Consider the following 18,294-nt stretch of genomic DNA (forward strand, 5'->3'; position numbering starts at 1 on the left):
TATATAAATTATGATGAAAAATTGGTACTCACAGTCTTCTTTGCCCTCAGGAAGCGTTACCAGTGTTTCTTTTGTCTCCCTTTATGTCTCAGGGACCTGTATTTACTGTTTCATTTTCCAGAAGTGGAGAGCAATTTACATCAGGAGGTGCAGACACACAGGTTTGTACATCTTTCCACTCTCTCTTTGATGGGATAGAGGAATTTGATTTGAATAAAGCAATCTTTGACCTCAATTGGGATTTTTATGGCCAGCTAGTTTGTGTATGTTAAGATGATTAGCCATGGGTTTATATTTCAATTTAGTGACAGGAAGTCTGCTATCTCATAGCTGAAACAGTTCCAATTATAATAGTTTTTGGAATTCAGCAGTTATTTTCTTTTGCTGATTTCACTCTTAATTATGCATGTAACTGACACGGAATGTGTAGTTTTATGGTATAGTGCTTTTGCTTGGATTATTTCCAAATCTTTTTCTATATATCTTGTTTTTGTGGAAAACAAATGTTAAGCTTCTTGAGGGTGATAAGTATTAATCATTTATGAAGCTTATTTGCATTTATTTGAAATGGCCAAAATTATTTATAGTCAGATTTATTAAATAAAGTAGATGATCTAATCAAAAGCATGGTTTGGACTTTTGGGAAAACAAGAGAATTTTAAGTTAATATAATATTATCTTATTATGAATTTTAAGGCAGACATGAAAGCAACTTGAAATACTAAATTTCTCTCCCCACTATGTCTAAAAAAGTATTGAGAAACAGTAACACTGCTGAAATATACATGCATGTGAGTGTGTGTATGGAGATAGATATATATCCTTTTTTGACTAATTTGAGGGACAATTCTGTATATTTGGCTTCTTATAAATAAGTCATTTATGTTGTTTATATATTGCAAGCAAATAACTACCAACATTATTGACTTTTTTATAGGTCTTATTGTGGAGGACTAACTTTGATGAATTGCATTGTAAAGATATTAATAAAAGAAATCTCAAAAGACTGCATTTTGATTCACCACCACACCTGCTTGATATTTACCCAAGAACACCACATACTCATGAAAGAAAATTAGAGACTGTTGAAGTGAGTATTTTGTGCATATTTGTCCTACAGTTTGGAGCTTTTACTCAAGTAGGTGTTTGAAATTATATTTAGTTATATAAAACCTAGTCCTGCCCTAAAATAGCACCACTTTGAGAAAGCCTATTGTTTTCACTAATAAAACTATATGCATGTGGTAGTGTGTAATAATGTGAAAGCCTTTTATATTCGCTTCGTGAAGGCCTTGAAATAAAGCTAAAAATTGTGTGACAATAATAGAAGATAAGAAATGAAATCTAAGGCCTCAGGTGACTGTGTGGTCTGGCTGGCCTCATATTCGAGACATTTTTAGGGAGGTCATCATATGATGTATGTCATGGGACTGGGAATAAAGGGTACAAATTTTCTTAACAGTTGTTGAAATAGGTATCTTAAAACCCTTCTATAGTTAAAAAAAAAAGAAAGAAAGAAAAGAAAATCTTATGACCAGAAAAAGAAGAGAGTTAAGCATAAGCCTAATAACTAAAACCATTTTATTACTTGCCTACATATATTTTTGGATATATAATTATTTAACTCTAGTTTTGTGTGTTTGTTTTGTTTTTCTCAATACTGGGGGTTGAAATCAGGGCCTTGCACATGCTAGGCAAACACTCTACCTGCCACTGAACTTCACCTGAGCCCTTTACCTTAGAGTTTTGTTTATGTGTTCCCTTAGGTCATATAGATTTACATATGCTCTCTTCAAAGAGAAATTCTTTGCTGGATATTTAGCTGGTGTTAGCCTGCTGATTGCCATTTTGTATAATTCTTCTTAATCTCTTTTCTTTCCCAAGAGCTGGTATCAGAAATCACTATTGCCTGTTTATCTTTTTATCTGATTCTTTTTCTTTTTTAAAACCATTTAAGAGATTTTCTTTGCATTTAGAGTGGGTATTTTGAGTTCTGAAAGTTGTTCCTGAGTGGCAATGCACAGTAGCCTGTCACTATTTCAGGCTGTGTTCTCAAGTCTGTGGTCTTCCACATCAATTTCTTCTTCCTCCTCTTCTCCCACTTCTTCTACTTCTTCCTCTTCCTCTCTTCTTCTCTTCCTCCTCCTCCTCCTCCTTCTCCTCCTCCTCCTTCTCCTCCTTCTTCTTCATCTTCCCTCCTCCTTCTCCTCTTCTACTTCTTCCTCTTTCTCTCTTCCTCTTCTTCCTCCTCCTCCTCATCCTTCTTCTCTTTCTCTTTCTCCTTCTCTTCCTCTTCCTCCCTCCCCTTCCCTCTTCCTTCTCCTCTTCTTTTTCTTTTTAATATTTTTAAATTGTAGATGGACAGAATAACTTTATTTTATTCATCTATTTTTATGAGGTACTGAGGATCAAACCCAGTGCCTCACTTGTGCTATGTAGGCACTCTACCACTGAGCCACAACCCCAGCCTCATCAATTGCTTTTTTAAATTTTGATTTCCTTAGTCTTGATCCTCTCTGTTACCTCAGGCATTTCTGTTGGCCTCAGTTGTACAAGTGTATCTATGTTTTTTTCTTTCATAATTTTTTAAACTATTTTTAAAATTTTGTTTAATCCATCCGTATCTTTGGATTTCTGTCATAGTTTTTCCTTGATTGTATTGATTTTCAATTATTTGCTATAATTTTCTTCCTCTTTTTCTCCTGACAGTCTTTCTGTTCTTCTAAAGAATTAGCCGTTGTGCTTCATTACTTTTTTTTTTTAAAGAGAGACAGAGACAGACAGAATTTTTTAATATTTATTTATTTTTTTAGTTTTCGGTGGACACAACATCTTTATTTTATTTTTTATGTGGTGCTGAGGATCAAACCCAGCACCCTGCGCATGCCAGGCAAGCGTGCTACCGCTTGAGCCACATCCCCAGCCCTTCATTACTTCTTTATGCTACTTCTTATATCATTTTTTTCTTCTGTTTTTTGAAAGAAAGAATATAATTTGCTTGTTGTTCATCTCAGTTTTTATTCAGTGTCTTCAGCTGTAGGTATATTTATTGATCCCTGCAATTACGTATGTTTATATAAAATAAAGGTGAGCTATATTTTAATTTAACTTGAGTATCCTTATGTTACTAAGGCTGATTGTATTAACTTTTGATATCTTAGCATTTCTGTGGCTTGGCTGGGCATGATCAGGAAAGAGATACCCTATTCCCCTATCATCTACTTAGCCACCTCACCAGAGTGGTGAGGCCAGGCCTAGATCTCCTCATTCCTATTCAATATTTTCAATGCACAGTGCTATCTCAACATAGAGATGCAGGCCATTTTCTCTGTGATTTACTGGCAGCCCATGTCCATTTAAGAAAGCTAGACTTTCTTTAAAATGTCAATAAGTTGTCTGAGTAGCTCTGACCTGACTGTACAGCCAGAAAGCTGAAAAATCCACCTGGGTTGTTTAGTGTTTCAAGGTCAGGACGACCCAGGCCATGCAAAGCCTCTCTCAACTGTATTTTTCAAATGTAAACTTAAAAATTCTATTAAGAACTGACTTTTCATTCTGGAATTAGAGTTCACTTGTACTACAGAAAGAGCATTGTGATTGAGGGGTGTTTGTTATTGTTCTTTTTGTTTTACCTTAAGGAAGTCAACCTTATATATATAGTTTAAATTATCTTCAAACTCTCATTACTGCTTGAATTTAAGTACATGGCTTAGTTTTGTAAATCCTATGATATGACTTGCCAAGGAAATAGTAAGAGTCTGCATATGAACATCTAATTGTTCAGGGTTTTTTGTTTGTGTTTGTGTTTTTGATAAAAATTTCGTAATAAAGCAGAGGATAATAATTATATTATATAATTATATTATGAGAAAATTATTAATTGCCAAATTGTTGTTTTTTCTTTTATTTTGTGGTTTTCTATTTATTTATTTACTTATTTATTTATTTTCCTTTTCACTGTGTGTGTGCGGATAGGGGGTTGGGGGGATGGTACTGGGGATTGAACCCAGGGCAGTCTGCCCTGAGCCCATCCAAAGCCTTTTTAAAATTTTATTTTATTTTATTTTTGAAATAGAGTCCCAAGCCTTCTGAGTAGTTAAGATTACAGGCATGCACTACTGCCCAACTCAAATTGTTTTTTTAAACACTTTACTTCAAATTAAGGCATATGGAAATCTCCAGAGCCAAAAATCTATTTAATTTAAAACTTTCACTTAGAATGAAAGAGTATGAATCAGGATAGAAATTGTGCAGTGTCAATTTATGATTAATAAACTATAGTGCTTGTAGAAGGTCAAGGTTTTTACTATGAGGTACTTCCTCTTTTCATGTGATTTAATTTTTTTTTAATTTTATTTTTTAGTTGCAGTTGGACACAACATCTTTATTTCACTTATTTATTTTTATGTGGTGTTGAGGATCGAACCTAGGGTCTGATTTAATTTTTTTGAGCAATTCCAATTTCAAATGGTTAGATCAAATTGTATTTTCATTGGTAAACATCTTACTATTTACACTAGGTGGCAGTAGATAGAAGAGAATAAAATGTCTGAAAGCAATCTCTGGACAACTAAACTAAGACTGAAAAGAAAATAAGTCACCTCCAGGTTGTTTGTCTTTGCCTTCGATGCAGACTCAGTTTACAGCTGGAGGCTTGGTTGCTTTCTGCTTTATGGAACAGCCAGAAAGAAGCAGAGTGCCGGCTGGCTGGACAGTAGTCCCTCATGCTCATCCTACACAGATTTTTCCCTCCTTTACTGTAACAAGGCAATTACTGGACACATGCAACTCCATGCCTAGCACCGTTTGGCTGGATAATTATAAAATGTTCTGTTTCTGAAACGACATGTATACCCATCAAGACTGATAAGTGTCTTAAAAATCATTCTAGTCTTCTAACTGCCAGCTCAGCCTTCCTTGCAGCAGTGTGGGACTACTACAGTAGTGTCTCCGCTGCTATATCAACTTATTCTTTATATTCTACACATCTCTCACAGATTAACCTTTCTAAAGTACACTTTAGATATCAACTTTTTCTGCTTTGCCAAATCCCTTCACCCTTTATAATTTGACCCTTGCCAACCTCTCTAATTGTCTCTTTTTTCTACCCCGTGCAAAAAGTACTGTCAGCTTTCTGCCACTGTGCTGAGAAATGCTCTTTAACTCATCTCTCTGGTTTTGCCTTCTAAGCCTTTTTAAGGCCGCATTCAGCCACATTTCCTCCATCGGAAGCAGCTCTCACTGTCTAAGCACTTGGGCAACAGATTCTTCTGGGAGGTTCTTTTGTGCCTTCCTGTTAGGACCATTCATTTGACATAAAGTTCTGCATCTGTCTTTCCCTTTGTATACTTCTTTGTATTAATGTTGTTTGAATTTTTGTTTGTTTTTGGTCTGTTTGGATTTTGAAATAACTTTCCTCAAAGGTAGTCATCATTGTAGGTAATCATTCCCTTGTTTTTCTTTGTATTTTTTCTATATATGTTTAAAATATGTTGTTCACCTATAAATGTTTTTGGACTTCATATCGATGAAATCATATTGAATATTTATTTCTGTAATTTGCTTTTTCATTTAATATTAAGATTTTTAGATTTATGTATATGAATTCTGAATTTATATTTTCAGATGTTGTACAGAGTTTTTTCATTCATTTTTTGCTGTGCAGTCTTGCAGTTAGTTTGCCACAATAGTAATCCCCATAATGTATTTTACTATTAACAGACATTTGAGGTATTTCTAGTTTTGGGGGTTTAAAACATTTAAACAATGTTAAAAACAAAGTTGATATCATTGAATTTTCTAGTTTTTGTAATCTGATAGGAGTGAACTGGTATTTTCCTTTAATTTTACTATTCTTTAATTTTCTCATTACTAATATTTCTGAGCATCTCTTCATATGCTGATTAACTGTTACATTTTTACTTCTATAGTATTTTTTTCTTGGGGTATAGCCATTTTTCACATTGATTTGTAGATTTGTGTATTTTAGATATTTATCCTTTTTCCATTTTAGACATCATAATATCTCCTCCTTTATTATCTGATTGTTAACTTTGTGGTATCCACTGTTAAACAGAAATCCTGATTTTTTTATATAATCACATCCATTTTTTTCTTTATGGTTTTGCTTTTTCAGTTTTTAAGATGATTTTCTCAGCCTGTATTTACAAAAATATTTTTTTACTTGTTTTATAGCTTTAGTATAACAATTAGTTTTCTGATTTATTCACTGCCTGCCTTTTATAGTAGTATTACTTAGGGATTCATACAGTGACCTGTTTTTCTCAAGTATAAATCCTCTGTCCTCTCTTATGTTCCCAATTGTCTCTCACTAAATTTATTTCCCATATATATTTCTAAACTCTTTATAGCATGGCTTTGTGTTTATTTGACTCTTCTTTAATGTCAATATAAGTTTTATTCATTTTTCCCCATAAGGTCTTATATTTTTATATATTTATTCTGATATATTTTAAAATGTTTATGTTATCATAAATGATGTCTTTTTAAATGTCTTGTTTTCTAACTGTATGCTTGAATGCAGAAATGCAACTGATCTTTGTATCATGATTTGGGGACTAGTGGTTTTGTAAAATTCTCTTACTAGTTTCAATGATTTAGCAATAGATTCTTTTGGGATTTCTTCCTAGGTAGTAATTTTATATATCAGTGAAAATTTATTTAATCTTTTTAAATTCTTGTATCTTAATATTTTATTTCATTTCTTATCATAATGAACAGACTAGGATTTTTTCTGCATCTTTTTGAGGTGGGTCATTTTATTTTACTTTTAATGTTCCCTTATAGGTGAATTACATTGATTTCTAATGTAAAAATTACCTTGTGTTCCTGAGATAAATTCAACTTTTTTATAGTCTTTTTAAATGGATAGATTTGGTAGACTACTATTTTGCAAACGTTGTATGTATCCAGTTTCTGTACAAATAGCATCCAGTTTCTTGTGGTATCAAAAAAAAATTATATTAACTTTTTTATGTATATGCACAGATTAATCCAAAGCTTGAGGTAATCGATTTGCAGATTTCTACTCCTCCTGTTGTGGACATCCTTTCTTTTGATTCTACCACAGTAAGTTTTTCGTTTATTTGTCTGTTTGTTTTACAGTTATGTGGAATTTAATCATTTGACACAATCTGTATCCTTAAAAAGTATGTAAGGGAGAGTATAAAATGTGGGCTAAGTAGCCTAACATTTTAGCCTAGAAAAATTTTGTACAAAAAGTCACATGTACAATGTATCTCAACAGCCACAAGGGGGAGAAGTGCCAATTTTCAGAATAGCTTTTACTTCAAAGGCCTTGTGCTCTGTCTAGTTGGTTACCTATTAAGGAACCATGTAGTTACCTATTACTGCATAGTAATAGGTAACTGCATAGTTACCTATTAAGGTGACATTTCATACCTATTAAGGTGACATTTCACTTGCTGTGGCAGAACATATCCCCCACTTTGTTTCCAGATGTGCTAAACTTACTTCCAGACTTCTCCTTAGAAGCTATAGGACTAGCACAGTCATTTTATTTTATTAATCTCTTGATTATTATCCAGAAACTAAATATATATAATTCTTGGAACTTATTCATTTTGTCCAAAGTCTCAAAAGATTGAAAGTTTGAGCCTTTCAACTTAGAAGTTAGCTTAATCTTTTTTGAGGCAAATCATTGCCACAGTCAATCCTGCTAGTTAGTACAAAACTAGTGTTGAGAACAAATGGGAAAAGCAGCATGGCCTTTGGTGACACTGCTGTTATGATGTCAGTGTTGTTAAATATTTGGGATAAATTTTCAGTGTGTGGCCAAAAGAGGAAACAAGACTAAACAAGTAAACAAAACAGAAATTCCTGACACTATAGCATGGCAAACTCTCCAGTAGATCTCAAGAATGGTCATTTCTGTAGAGGAATTCTTTGGATTACCAATCCACTTTATAGACTCTATCTTATAATACCAGAAAACATTCTAATCATTCAAGGGTCTTCTAAGTACTCTTGCAGCTTTGCAGGTCCTCAGGTCCCGGGAAATGCAGATGTTCTTGATAGGCAGTGTGCTAGGGAGGTGGGCAAAACTGCCACCCAGAAATAAGCAGTGCCAAAGTCAACTAGTCTACATCTTAGTACCCTAACCCAGGGAATGTGGTATATGTGAGACTTTGAGAAGACTAGTTGGAATAACAAGCAAATGACAAGTTTAGCAGTTCTCTTATAAAACAGAGTGTGATTATCCACAGAAGGGATAATATTACCGTACATATGTGAAATTATAATTTCACTGAAAGACGCATAAATTGACAAGTGAGATTAATTTTTTAAATATTTGCCTTCCCATTAATGTAGTAGAAGTAATTCTTGATCTGTAGTGTTCTATATCCATTGACTGTTTTTCTTTTGCTTCTGAAAAACAAATCAGACATATCTATAAAAGAGTTTTTTTTTCTACTTTCACATGGAGCACAATTGTACTAAATATTTTTGGCATAAGCTTTGTATGTGATTTAATTTAAAAATCCAGAGAAATATTGGAAACAAAAAACAAACAACAATAAAAGCAGTGTTTATAGATAGTTTTTGTTGTTGTGATTACTATTTCTTTTGAGGATTTGTTTGGTTTTTGTAGACTGGAAAATTTTCCTTAGAAGTTCATTTCATTAAGATAGGACATAAAAAGGTAATCTTTAGCTGGACCTGGAGGCACACACCTATGACCCCCAGCTACTCAGGAGGCCAAAGCCGAAGGATCACAAGACTAAGGCCAGACTGGGTGACTTAGCAAGACCCTGTCTCAAAATAAAAGATAAAATGAGTAGGGATGTAGCTGGGTGGCAGAGTACTTGCCTAGCATATACAGGGTCCTGGGTTCAATCCCAGCACACACACCCCACACACACACACACACACACAAATTGTACTGGGGCATTTAGCATTAGCATTGATTTGGCTTCATGGAATATCCCAGGCTCCTTCTTTATTCTCTCCCAAAATGGATGAATATGAAGTAGTTTTGGTTTTGGTTTTGGTTTTTGATTTTTTGTTTATTTTTATGCTGCTGGGGATTAAGCACACAGCTACAATTCTGGTCCAAGAAGAAGCTGTGGCAATTCTTTTTTAACTTACTGTAAATTATTTTGAAATACTCTAGGACCATTGCAATTTGTTAGCTTTGGGTAAATTGCTTTCTAAGTTTTAATGTATTAATTTTAATAGTTTGTCATACAAATGAACAAAATGAAGTTGATAATCTTACTCTTCCTTTGATTGTCAAAGCACCAGACTATTCTTAGAGAGCTGACACAGTGTTCTTATCTCTATCCTGGTAGCTGTGCAGAGTGTGAATGTAATGTATATACTTTTCTTTAGAATTAGGAATAGTATTTCAGGTCCAGTTGACTATTTACAATACATTGAAGTCCTACATTATAGAATGAAAAATTCAGTGATCTACAATGCATTGTTATTCCATTATCAAAATAAAAACTTACTGCATGAAGACATTACCTGAGATGCTAAGGAGGGTGTTAAGATGGTTGCCTGAACTCAAGAAGCATGCAACCTAGCCAGGTAGAAATAATCATGTAGGAAATAAGTCACTTTCAAGACACTTGGTGCCAACAGTACATGATTGTCAGAGAATGATTGCTGTGGGAGTATTCAGAAGAGGTCATTATTGGACTAAAGGAAATGGGAGGACTTTTATAGAAGAAAATTGTGGTGAGTCCCTGACCTGACTCATTCATTAAAAGTAGATGCCTCCAAAGAAAATGAAAATATGTACCATGGTCATAAAAGTGTGTCAGTCCAGTTTGGGGTCTTTATGTTGCTACCTCAAGAGATGGCAGATGTGGTAAAACCCAGGAAGGATACCCACTCATGTACACCTACACTTCTCAATAAATATTTATTAAGTAACAGTTCTGTTCTTTAAAGAAAGGAACAAAACAAAGATACCTGCCCTAGAGTTCTAGTCAGGAAAGAAGCAGTTTACTAATTAAAAAATAAATAAGCAAACAAACTTTATAATATAGTGGACCAGAAAAACATAAAGGTAAAAAACGTACTAAAGGCAGATGGGAAGAGGATTGCAGTTTCAGATGCATGGGCAGGCCAGGATGTATATGACAGGTGACATTTAAGTAAAGAACTACAGGCATGAAGAGAGTGAGTAGAGTGGGTATCTGGGAACAGCACTCCAGGTGAGTGGGAACAATGATAGAAGGCCAGACCTAGAGTGATATAGGAGCTACCAGAGGGTTTTCTGTAGAAGAGAAACATATTTGACTTATAACTTAACAGGTTCACTATGGCTGCTGTGTGAGAACAGGAGGCTGCAGGTGGTGATGGAGGGATAGGTGACTCATTAAGAAGTTAATAGAATAATCAGACAAGAAGCCGAAGCAGCTTGACCCAAAGTGGTTGCAGAGAGGAGGTGATGATAAAGGATCTGATTCGGGATATATTTTGAAGGCAGAGCCAAGAGGATTTCCTGACAGATTGGTTGTCGGTTGTGGGATTCCCTATCTCCTTTCCGCAAGGACAGCAAGGTGTGGCCCTAAGTAATCTCAGGGTAGCTGAGAATATCTCCTGGCTCTGCTTCCTTTTGGCAAAGGGGCTGCTGGGAGAGAAAGAATCCTAGTTTTCCTGTCCTCAGTTGTAGGATCAGGAAAAGCAATCAACTAAGTCAGTGCAAGAGACATTCTGCCTTTTCCGTGACTTCGGGATATACACCCCTTCCTAAATGACATTTAGATTTACATTTTTCAGCAAAATTTCTATTTTGGAAAGATTTTGGCAGTGGCCTATTTTTTAGGGAGAAAAGGTCATTCACTTTCATGGAGATCTTTGTGTGGTATATGCTGCCTGAAAAATATTGATGTATTGACAAACTGTATGGACATACAAAGAGTAGACTTGCAGATACAGAGAGAATACGTTCATGGATGTTGTGGCAACAGTGCATCCTGGTTACCAGACAACATTGCGTAACTAGTTCAGTTATTTCAGTTCCTAACTGCTTATGTAAGCAAAGATTTGGAAATACTTACTTGAAAGAACACAGTGTATGCAAACTTAAATGTCTTAAAACTAAAATTTATAACTTTAAAAGTATAAAATGGCATATGCAATTTATCGTCCCTAGATTTCCTCTTTATTTTTCTAGGAAAGTTCATAAAAATCATGCTATACAAACCTCCTGAATTCTATACTTTTCCATATGCTAACTTTCCTGAATTTACATATAGACATTTAAATTTGAGATAGATAAGATTCTTTTTAAAGTTTTTAAACATTGCAACAGCTTATAAGGCTACACTGATTTATAAATTTAGTGCACAGTGAATTCTAAAACTAAGTATGTTTGTAACTCTGTGGCTGCTTAGTAAGCTTTGGGAAACAGGCATTTTTATGGTGTCTTCAAGCATTGGGTCAGTGATCCTGCACTATCTTTCTCCTGCCCCTGTTACTGTGTGGGTTAGGCATTTGTAAGATCCAGGCCTTTGGACTCACTAGTTGGTGCCTCCCTTAATTTATCCTCTTTCACTAAGAGAATGTTAGTCTTATAACTTCAAATGAGAGTAAATATGCCATTAATTTTTTATGCATTAGTTCAAAAAGTTAAATGTTATGTACTAAGATACTTGACGGGATAAAGGAATTCTTAGAAGATTGAAGAAATAGTCTAAAAATATGGCCTTTTGAAATTGAAAGATGTGAAGTAATTGTCAAAGGCATTTAAAAATTAGGATATACATGACATTAACAGAAGTAAGTAAGGAAAAATAAATTTCATAGCTCTCCTGCCATTTGGAAAACACATTTAATATTTCCTCAGGTACAATCTTTAAGATAGATGAAATAAAATATTAGGGATGGGGAAGAAACTATTTCCAAATTGGTTAGATCCTTGCTTTTGAAGCACATATATTATAAAAACTACCAACAGTTGTGAATGCAAGGCTGACCTTTAAAAAAAAAAAGTGCTTGAAATTTCAACAATAACAACTAAAATTGTCAAATTCATTAAAGGAACATGGCACCTTTTTTCAAAGAGATGTGTGTAGCTGAGGCTAGCTGTAAAATTTATAAAGTTAGTGATACTGAAACAGAAATAAGTAATGGGTCAGAGGCTTTCTTCTTTTTTTCTCCAAATTAAATGTGCTCTTTAATAAAAGTGATGACAATAACTAAGTCCTAAATGTTTAATTAAGATTCACTGAAACATTTACTAATTTGAGTTTCTTTCCCTTTAAGTTTCAGAGTCACAGGGAAAGAAAACTTAATGAATTTACCAAAAATTTTATATGAATTCAATTTTTAAAAATTATCTAGTTAACAAATACTTTATGTAGTGGGACTGGTCCTCATTCCTGCTGACAAAAGTGATTTAGAAGTTAAACTTCTCTATATGAAATGTGTTCTTTTTTTAAAAAAAAAAAAAAAAAGGAAACTATCCAAAAGGATTTTATAAACATGTTATTTGGAAGTCCAACAGAATAAATACTTTTTTCAATTTCCTTTAGAAAATTAGCACACATCTGGGAACTGGAGGTGTTGAAGTTTCGGGTATTATTTCTGCCTTCCAACTTCCTGAGACACTATATTTCCAAACTGTAACTCTTGACTGCCTCAGCAATAGTGAGGGTTCCAGGCCTGGGAATCTAAGCCACATCCCAGGTTCCCACAGCTGAGACTGAGGCATGCTGAAAATGCCCGACAGCTCTCAGCCCACACATCCAGCAACAACTGGTTCCTTCCTCTTCCTGTGGAAGAGCAACATCCTCTGAGATGAGAAGAAATGCAACCTGAGGAATGCAAGAACAGCAGTGAGCTTTTCACACAGGAAATTATGAGGGTGGCACTCTGGAAAGTGCTGTCTCCCGGACCATCAGCGCAAGAGCTTCCTGCTGACCCAGAGCACAGTTCACTAGGGAGTCAAATGCCATTTGGGGGCTGTTGGAGTTTCAGGAAAAGGTGTGAACTTAGCTTTTAGCTCTTGTGTTCTTCTCTGCCCATCTGGTTTTTAATTGTTTGGTACTGTGTAGACGGTGAAGCGGATTGGCTGCTCCTTTTTCATTTGGCCACTTGAGAGTAAATTAAATTATCTGGTAGAAATACTCCGCAAGTCTACTAAACAAACTTTCAGTCAGTTCTTTGTGCTTTATGAAGTCAAGTTATGTAAAATATATTAGGGCTTCAGAGAAATTAAAACTTTATCATCTTGGTTAATTGACTCTTAAGGCCCAGTGCTGGTCCTTGCCTCAGCCCTTCTGTCTTTTTCAATTTCCTTTCTTCTGCTTTCTAAGACAGTCAGACATCAGTAGAAGCCATCATACTATGAAAACATCATACATTCTCAAACACAAATAAAACTATGTTAAAATTTTAACAAAATTTAGGTTGACTCAAAGTGACTTTTATATTTAATGAATGTTGTAAAATAACTGAATTTCCTATTTTTTCCTAATTCCAACAGTATTTTGCTTTTCTTTCACTTAAGATGATGTGACCATTAGAACACTCAGGTTTTATAATCATATGTACTCTTTTTTATTAGAGCTTTATGGTTATACATAGCAGTTGGGAATCATATACTTTTAAAGCTTTTCTGAACCACTACAGAATTTTGGTGTAGGTTTCAGTGTTTATGATGACAAAATTCTTTTGCTTTTTATGTATTTCTTTGGAGTATTTTGCTAGAGCACATAAGAGTTCCTTGTTTGTTTTAAATTGAAGAGGAGATGAAGAAGGAATGCCAGGCATTTCCTTCTCCTTTTCAGAATGTCTTTTTAATGAACATTCCTCTTTCCTCCTTGTGAACAAACCATTTCAGTTCAGCAAGGGCCTTCCAACCTTTCTGTTTAGTTTCCTGGCCCCAGGGAGGTACTTGTTTCATGCATTTACTATCTCTTCTCCCTGTTTTTACAGACTTCTAAGCTTATTACTTGTTAGTAAGTAATAGTAACAGATGGAATAGTATATACCTCATTCTTTGTTTAATGACAACTAAATGCATTGTGAAATTGACTCTGGACTAGTGGAAAAAATGTTTTGCAGGACATTATCCAAATAAGTGGCAAAAAAGTTAATATAGATGGAAGAGTAGTATCATATTAAATTTCCTTATTTTCATAATCATACCATGATTATGTAAGGGAATAGTCTGGTCTTGAGCACATACCCACTGTAGTATCTGAGGTTAATGGGCATGGTGTCTGCAACTTCTCGAAAGATTCAGAAAAAAAAAAAATTACCTAGATAGGCAATTATTTCAAAATCAAAAATTAAAGAAAACAAAAACTGTATTTCCCTATGTCACGGGTAAAAATACCCCATACATATGAAAATACATACCATCATATGAAAAAAAAGTATATAACAATTTTGTAAAGAGAAAGTGTGTTTATTCATTCAGTGGAATTCCTCTACTAACCCGGGCATTGGAATTTGTCCAAATTCATCTAACCAATAAGTAACAGTGCTGGGTTTTGAACTCTATTTGGTTTTGGAATATGTGCTTTTAACTACTGTATATTATGTTTCTGAGGAAGTAAATTCCTTAATTCTACAAAGAATAAATGCTAATTTTAAAAATGAGAACACATACATATATCCTCTCACAAAATGAAAAAAAAAAATGTATTGTCAGGAGACAACCATTATTAACTTTTGAAATGTAGTCTTCCAGGAAGAGGTGGGGGTTATTAGAGTCCAGAAACTAGGACAAGAGGCCTTGTCCTCTAGTCCCACAAACTCAGACTCTATGGAACTGAAACCAAATGTACAAGGGGCAGCAGCCAGGTAATGCTGGAATAACCAGGGTGTTAAGAGCTGCTGCAGGAAGGGGCTGAGGGAAACAGCAATCAGACAGGGAGAAGCGAGTCTCCCCTGTCTTCTCTGGCCTCTGGTCTCCATCTCATGCCTCCCATTGGCAGATTCTGATAGGAAATCAAATGACGGGAGAAAACTCTAGTTTTCAGAGTCCTAGTCTCTGTGATACAGAACAGAGACTGGTAGAGTAGATTTGGAGTCAAGAGACATATTCTGTATTACAGGTAAGCATTTTTTTTAAAAAGCTTTATAAGGCAAACTCCACTTTAGAATGAGCAAATAGATATTGATTCCTACTAGTACCACATGAAATTTTCTATTTCCTACACTTTTAAATATACTAGGCATTGTATTTAATTTTTATTATTAAGTGTACTTTAAAAGTTTTAAAAGCTTAGTAAGAAATATTATCAAGTGAATCCCATTTTTTTTAGTTACTTGGCGATTTTAACTTTTCTCATTTTCCTATTGCATTGTGCATTTAAAGATTTGATCTTCATGTCATTTTAATTCAAAGCATTAACCGTTGGCCATATTCTACAAATATGTTTTTCTCTTTTGTCATTTCTATTTGAATTTTGTTTCTGAACATTGATAGATTTATCTGCATTAACTATTTGAAAACAATATATTTTGTTTATATTTTATGATTTATTTAGATTCTATGCAAAGAAAGTCCCTTCCTAAATCCCAAACATACCTTTAGCTATTCTTTTTACTTTTAACAATAAAATCTTTTTAAAAAAGAGAGAGAGAGAGAGAGAGAGAGAGAGAGAATTTTTTTTTAATATTTATTTTTTAGTTTTTGGTGGACACAACATCTTTATTTTATTTTTATGTGGTGCTGAGGATCGAACCCAGCGCCCCGCACATGCCAGGCGAGCGTGCTACCCCTTGAGCCACATCCCCAGCCCACAATAAAATCTTAAATTCCAATGTGAATTACCTTTATTAAACATTATATACTATTGGAGACTGTCTGCCATCTTATTATTCTGTTTGTCCTTGATCCATTCTTAGACATTGTTAATTGTTGTAGCTTTAGAATATTTCTTTAAAATATGCAGTTTTGCCTTCAATTTTAAAATATTTTTGCCCTTTATATATCTATGTGAACTTGAGAAATATTCCATTCTCAAAAAACATTCCATTGAAATATTGATTGGCTTGTCATTAGACTTATAAAATAATTTAAGGATAACTGCCCACTTTACCATCTTGAGTTGCTCATCCAGGAATGTAGCATATAGATCAGTCTTTTTAAGTTTTACTGCATCAGATTTAGGAACGTTCTCATCACATACCTGTGGTTCCCATAGAAATAGCCACCATTTTTCATATTCTGCTTAGCATTTTACCTCCTCACTTGAACATGCACGCAGATTCTCTCACTCTATAATTTAGCCTTCAAGAGGTTGGGCACCCTTCCAAGAAGTGAGGAAGTAAGGAAGGCAAGCAAGGCCTGGATCTGACTAGCATCAAGGCTAACTGACGGTCCTCACCAAACAGGTAAAGATACCCAGTCTGCATACATGCCTTGTCACTTGCCCTTGTCAATGTGGTTTAACCCAAGTAAATATTTCTTCACTATAGTACAGTGGCTAAAGAGGCATGCACAGTATAGGAGAAAAAGAAAAAAAAAGAAGGAGTGCTAAGGACTTCTAGTGAGGAGACAAGTGGGGAAATCAGCCCCAGAGTCAACACTAGTAAGTTATTTGTCTTGAGGCAACTTTGAGATTTTACATTTTGCCTACTCCCATTTGCCAAGTAGGTAAGCCCTAGACATGCACTATACGTTAGCGGGCACAGATCTTTAGCATAGTGTTAAAATTCTCATAAAAAAAAAAAAAAAGACAACTGTGTTTAAAATATTGTCTCTTATTGATTATCCAAAAGATGTGCCACTTGGCATGTTTCTTACAGGTACTCGAGCCAGATACATGGATATAGCTTCCTGGTATGAATAATTATTTCATTGATCACATCTTTAATCTATATCATAATGATAAAATGACTTTACCTCTGTTGGCAGGCTTATTTGTTACTCTTCTATTAGTTCCCCTGGCTTCTCACCCCTGTCCATCACTAATTTTATTTTATTTTATTTATTTATTTATTTATTTATTGCGCATGACAATACAATGGTCTTTTTTTTTTTTTTAAAGAAAGAGTGGGAGAGAGAGAGAGAGAGAGAGAGAATTTTTTAATATTTATTTTTTAGTTCTCGGCGGACACAACATCTTTGTTTGTATGTGGTGCTGAGGATCGAACCCGGGCCGCATGCATGCCAGGCGAGCGCGCTACCGCTTGAGCCACATCCCAGCCCAATACAGTGGTCTTGACATCATACATTTGAATCAAATAGGGTATAATTTCTCATTTTTCCAAGTGTACAGGTGGCAGAATCACATTCGTTATACAGACACGTATATACATACAGCAATACTAGTGTCTATTTTATTCTGCTGCCCTTCCTATCCCCCTTCCTCTCCCCTCCCCTCCCATCACTTCTCTCTACCCAATCTAATGTGACACATTTTTTTTTCCCTCACATCATCATACGTGTATTTTGTATAACAATGAGGGTCTCTTTCCATCTTCCATGCAATTCCCCTTCTCCCTCCCATTCCCTCCCACCTCTCTTCCCTATCTAGTCATAATCTTCTTCTCATGCTCTTCCTCCCTACCCCATTTTGAGTCTTCTCCTTATATCAGAGAAGACATTCGGCGTTTCATTTTTGTTTGTTCAGTTTTTAGAAGAGGAAATTCTATGTGGCAGGAACGTGTGTGTATTTAAGTTTTATTTGGTGGTGTTATTGCTGTAAGTTCCGGTGGGTGCAGGTATATTTCCTGTATGGAGTAGATGAAAATATTAGTTTACATCCCATTTAGTTAGTGTGATTTTTATAAAGTTAACCCTATTTTCCATTGGTTTTTATTTTTAAACAGAGGTATGTTTTCTTGGTAAATATCCCCAGCTTATTGTTTTGGAAATCTTGTGGGCAGGACTCAAAAGCATGCCTAAACCCATAATATTTTGGTTGTTTTTGTTTTGGGTTTTTTTCCCCTAGTGATTTGAAGTGCTTTTACAATCATGTAACTGTTTGCAGAATTCAGGCTATTTATTCCAGCCTTTATCTCCTGGCTGTTACTATTGGTCAGAGCATGAGTGGCCATTTTTCCAATGGACTCAGGCTCCATGTTCACAGCTTCTCAGTCTCAGTTTGCATGTCTTGGACTGATTATGTGGCAGAACTGTGTGTGTTACGGTGTAATGCCTTGTCCTATTTGGAACTTTGAAAGAAATTTTGTAGTTCACTTGGGCAGTTCTTCTATTTGAAACTTCAGGTTCAGTGAAATGAATTTTTAACCTACTTTTCCCATTCTCTAAGGGTAATATTGTTATAAAATTTAAACTTATTTTAAATCCAGCATCAGGCAAAGTGCCATGATATT

At 34.8% G+C, this 18,294-nt stretch overlaps 1 protein-coding gene across 4 annotated transcripts in view; it reads left to right on the forward strand.

Annotated features, from left to right (window-relative positions):
* The window catches only part of Poc1b (POC1 centriolar protein B), a 90,264-nt gene that overhangs the window by 45,137 nt on the left and 26,833 nt on the right, over positions 1-18,294 (forward strand). For 3 of the 4 annotated variants that reach the window (XM_015482951.2, XM_048804175.1, XM_015482952.2), the window contains exons 8-10: positions 93-161; positions 938-1,090; positions 7,009-7,089. In XM_015482951.2, coding sequence (XP_015338437.1) covers positions 93-161; positions 938-1,090; positions 7,009-7,089 — 303 coding nt within the window. The remainder of the gene's footprint in view (positions 1-92; positions 162-937; positions 1,091-7,008; positions 7,090-18,294) is intronic. The other variant, XM_048804169.1, reaches the window with a different exon arrangement.

Source organism: Marmota marmota, unplaced genomic scaffold, assembly GCF_001458135.2.
Source record: "Marmota marmota marmota unplaced genomic scaffold, marMar, whole genome shotgun sequence".
NCBI lineage: Eukaryota > Metazoa > Chordata > Mammalia > Rodentia > Sciuridae > Marmota > Marmota marmota.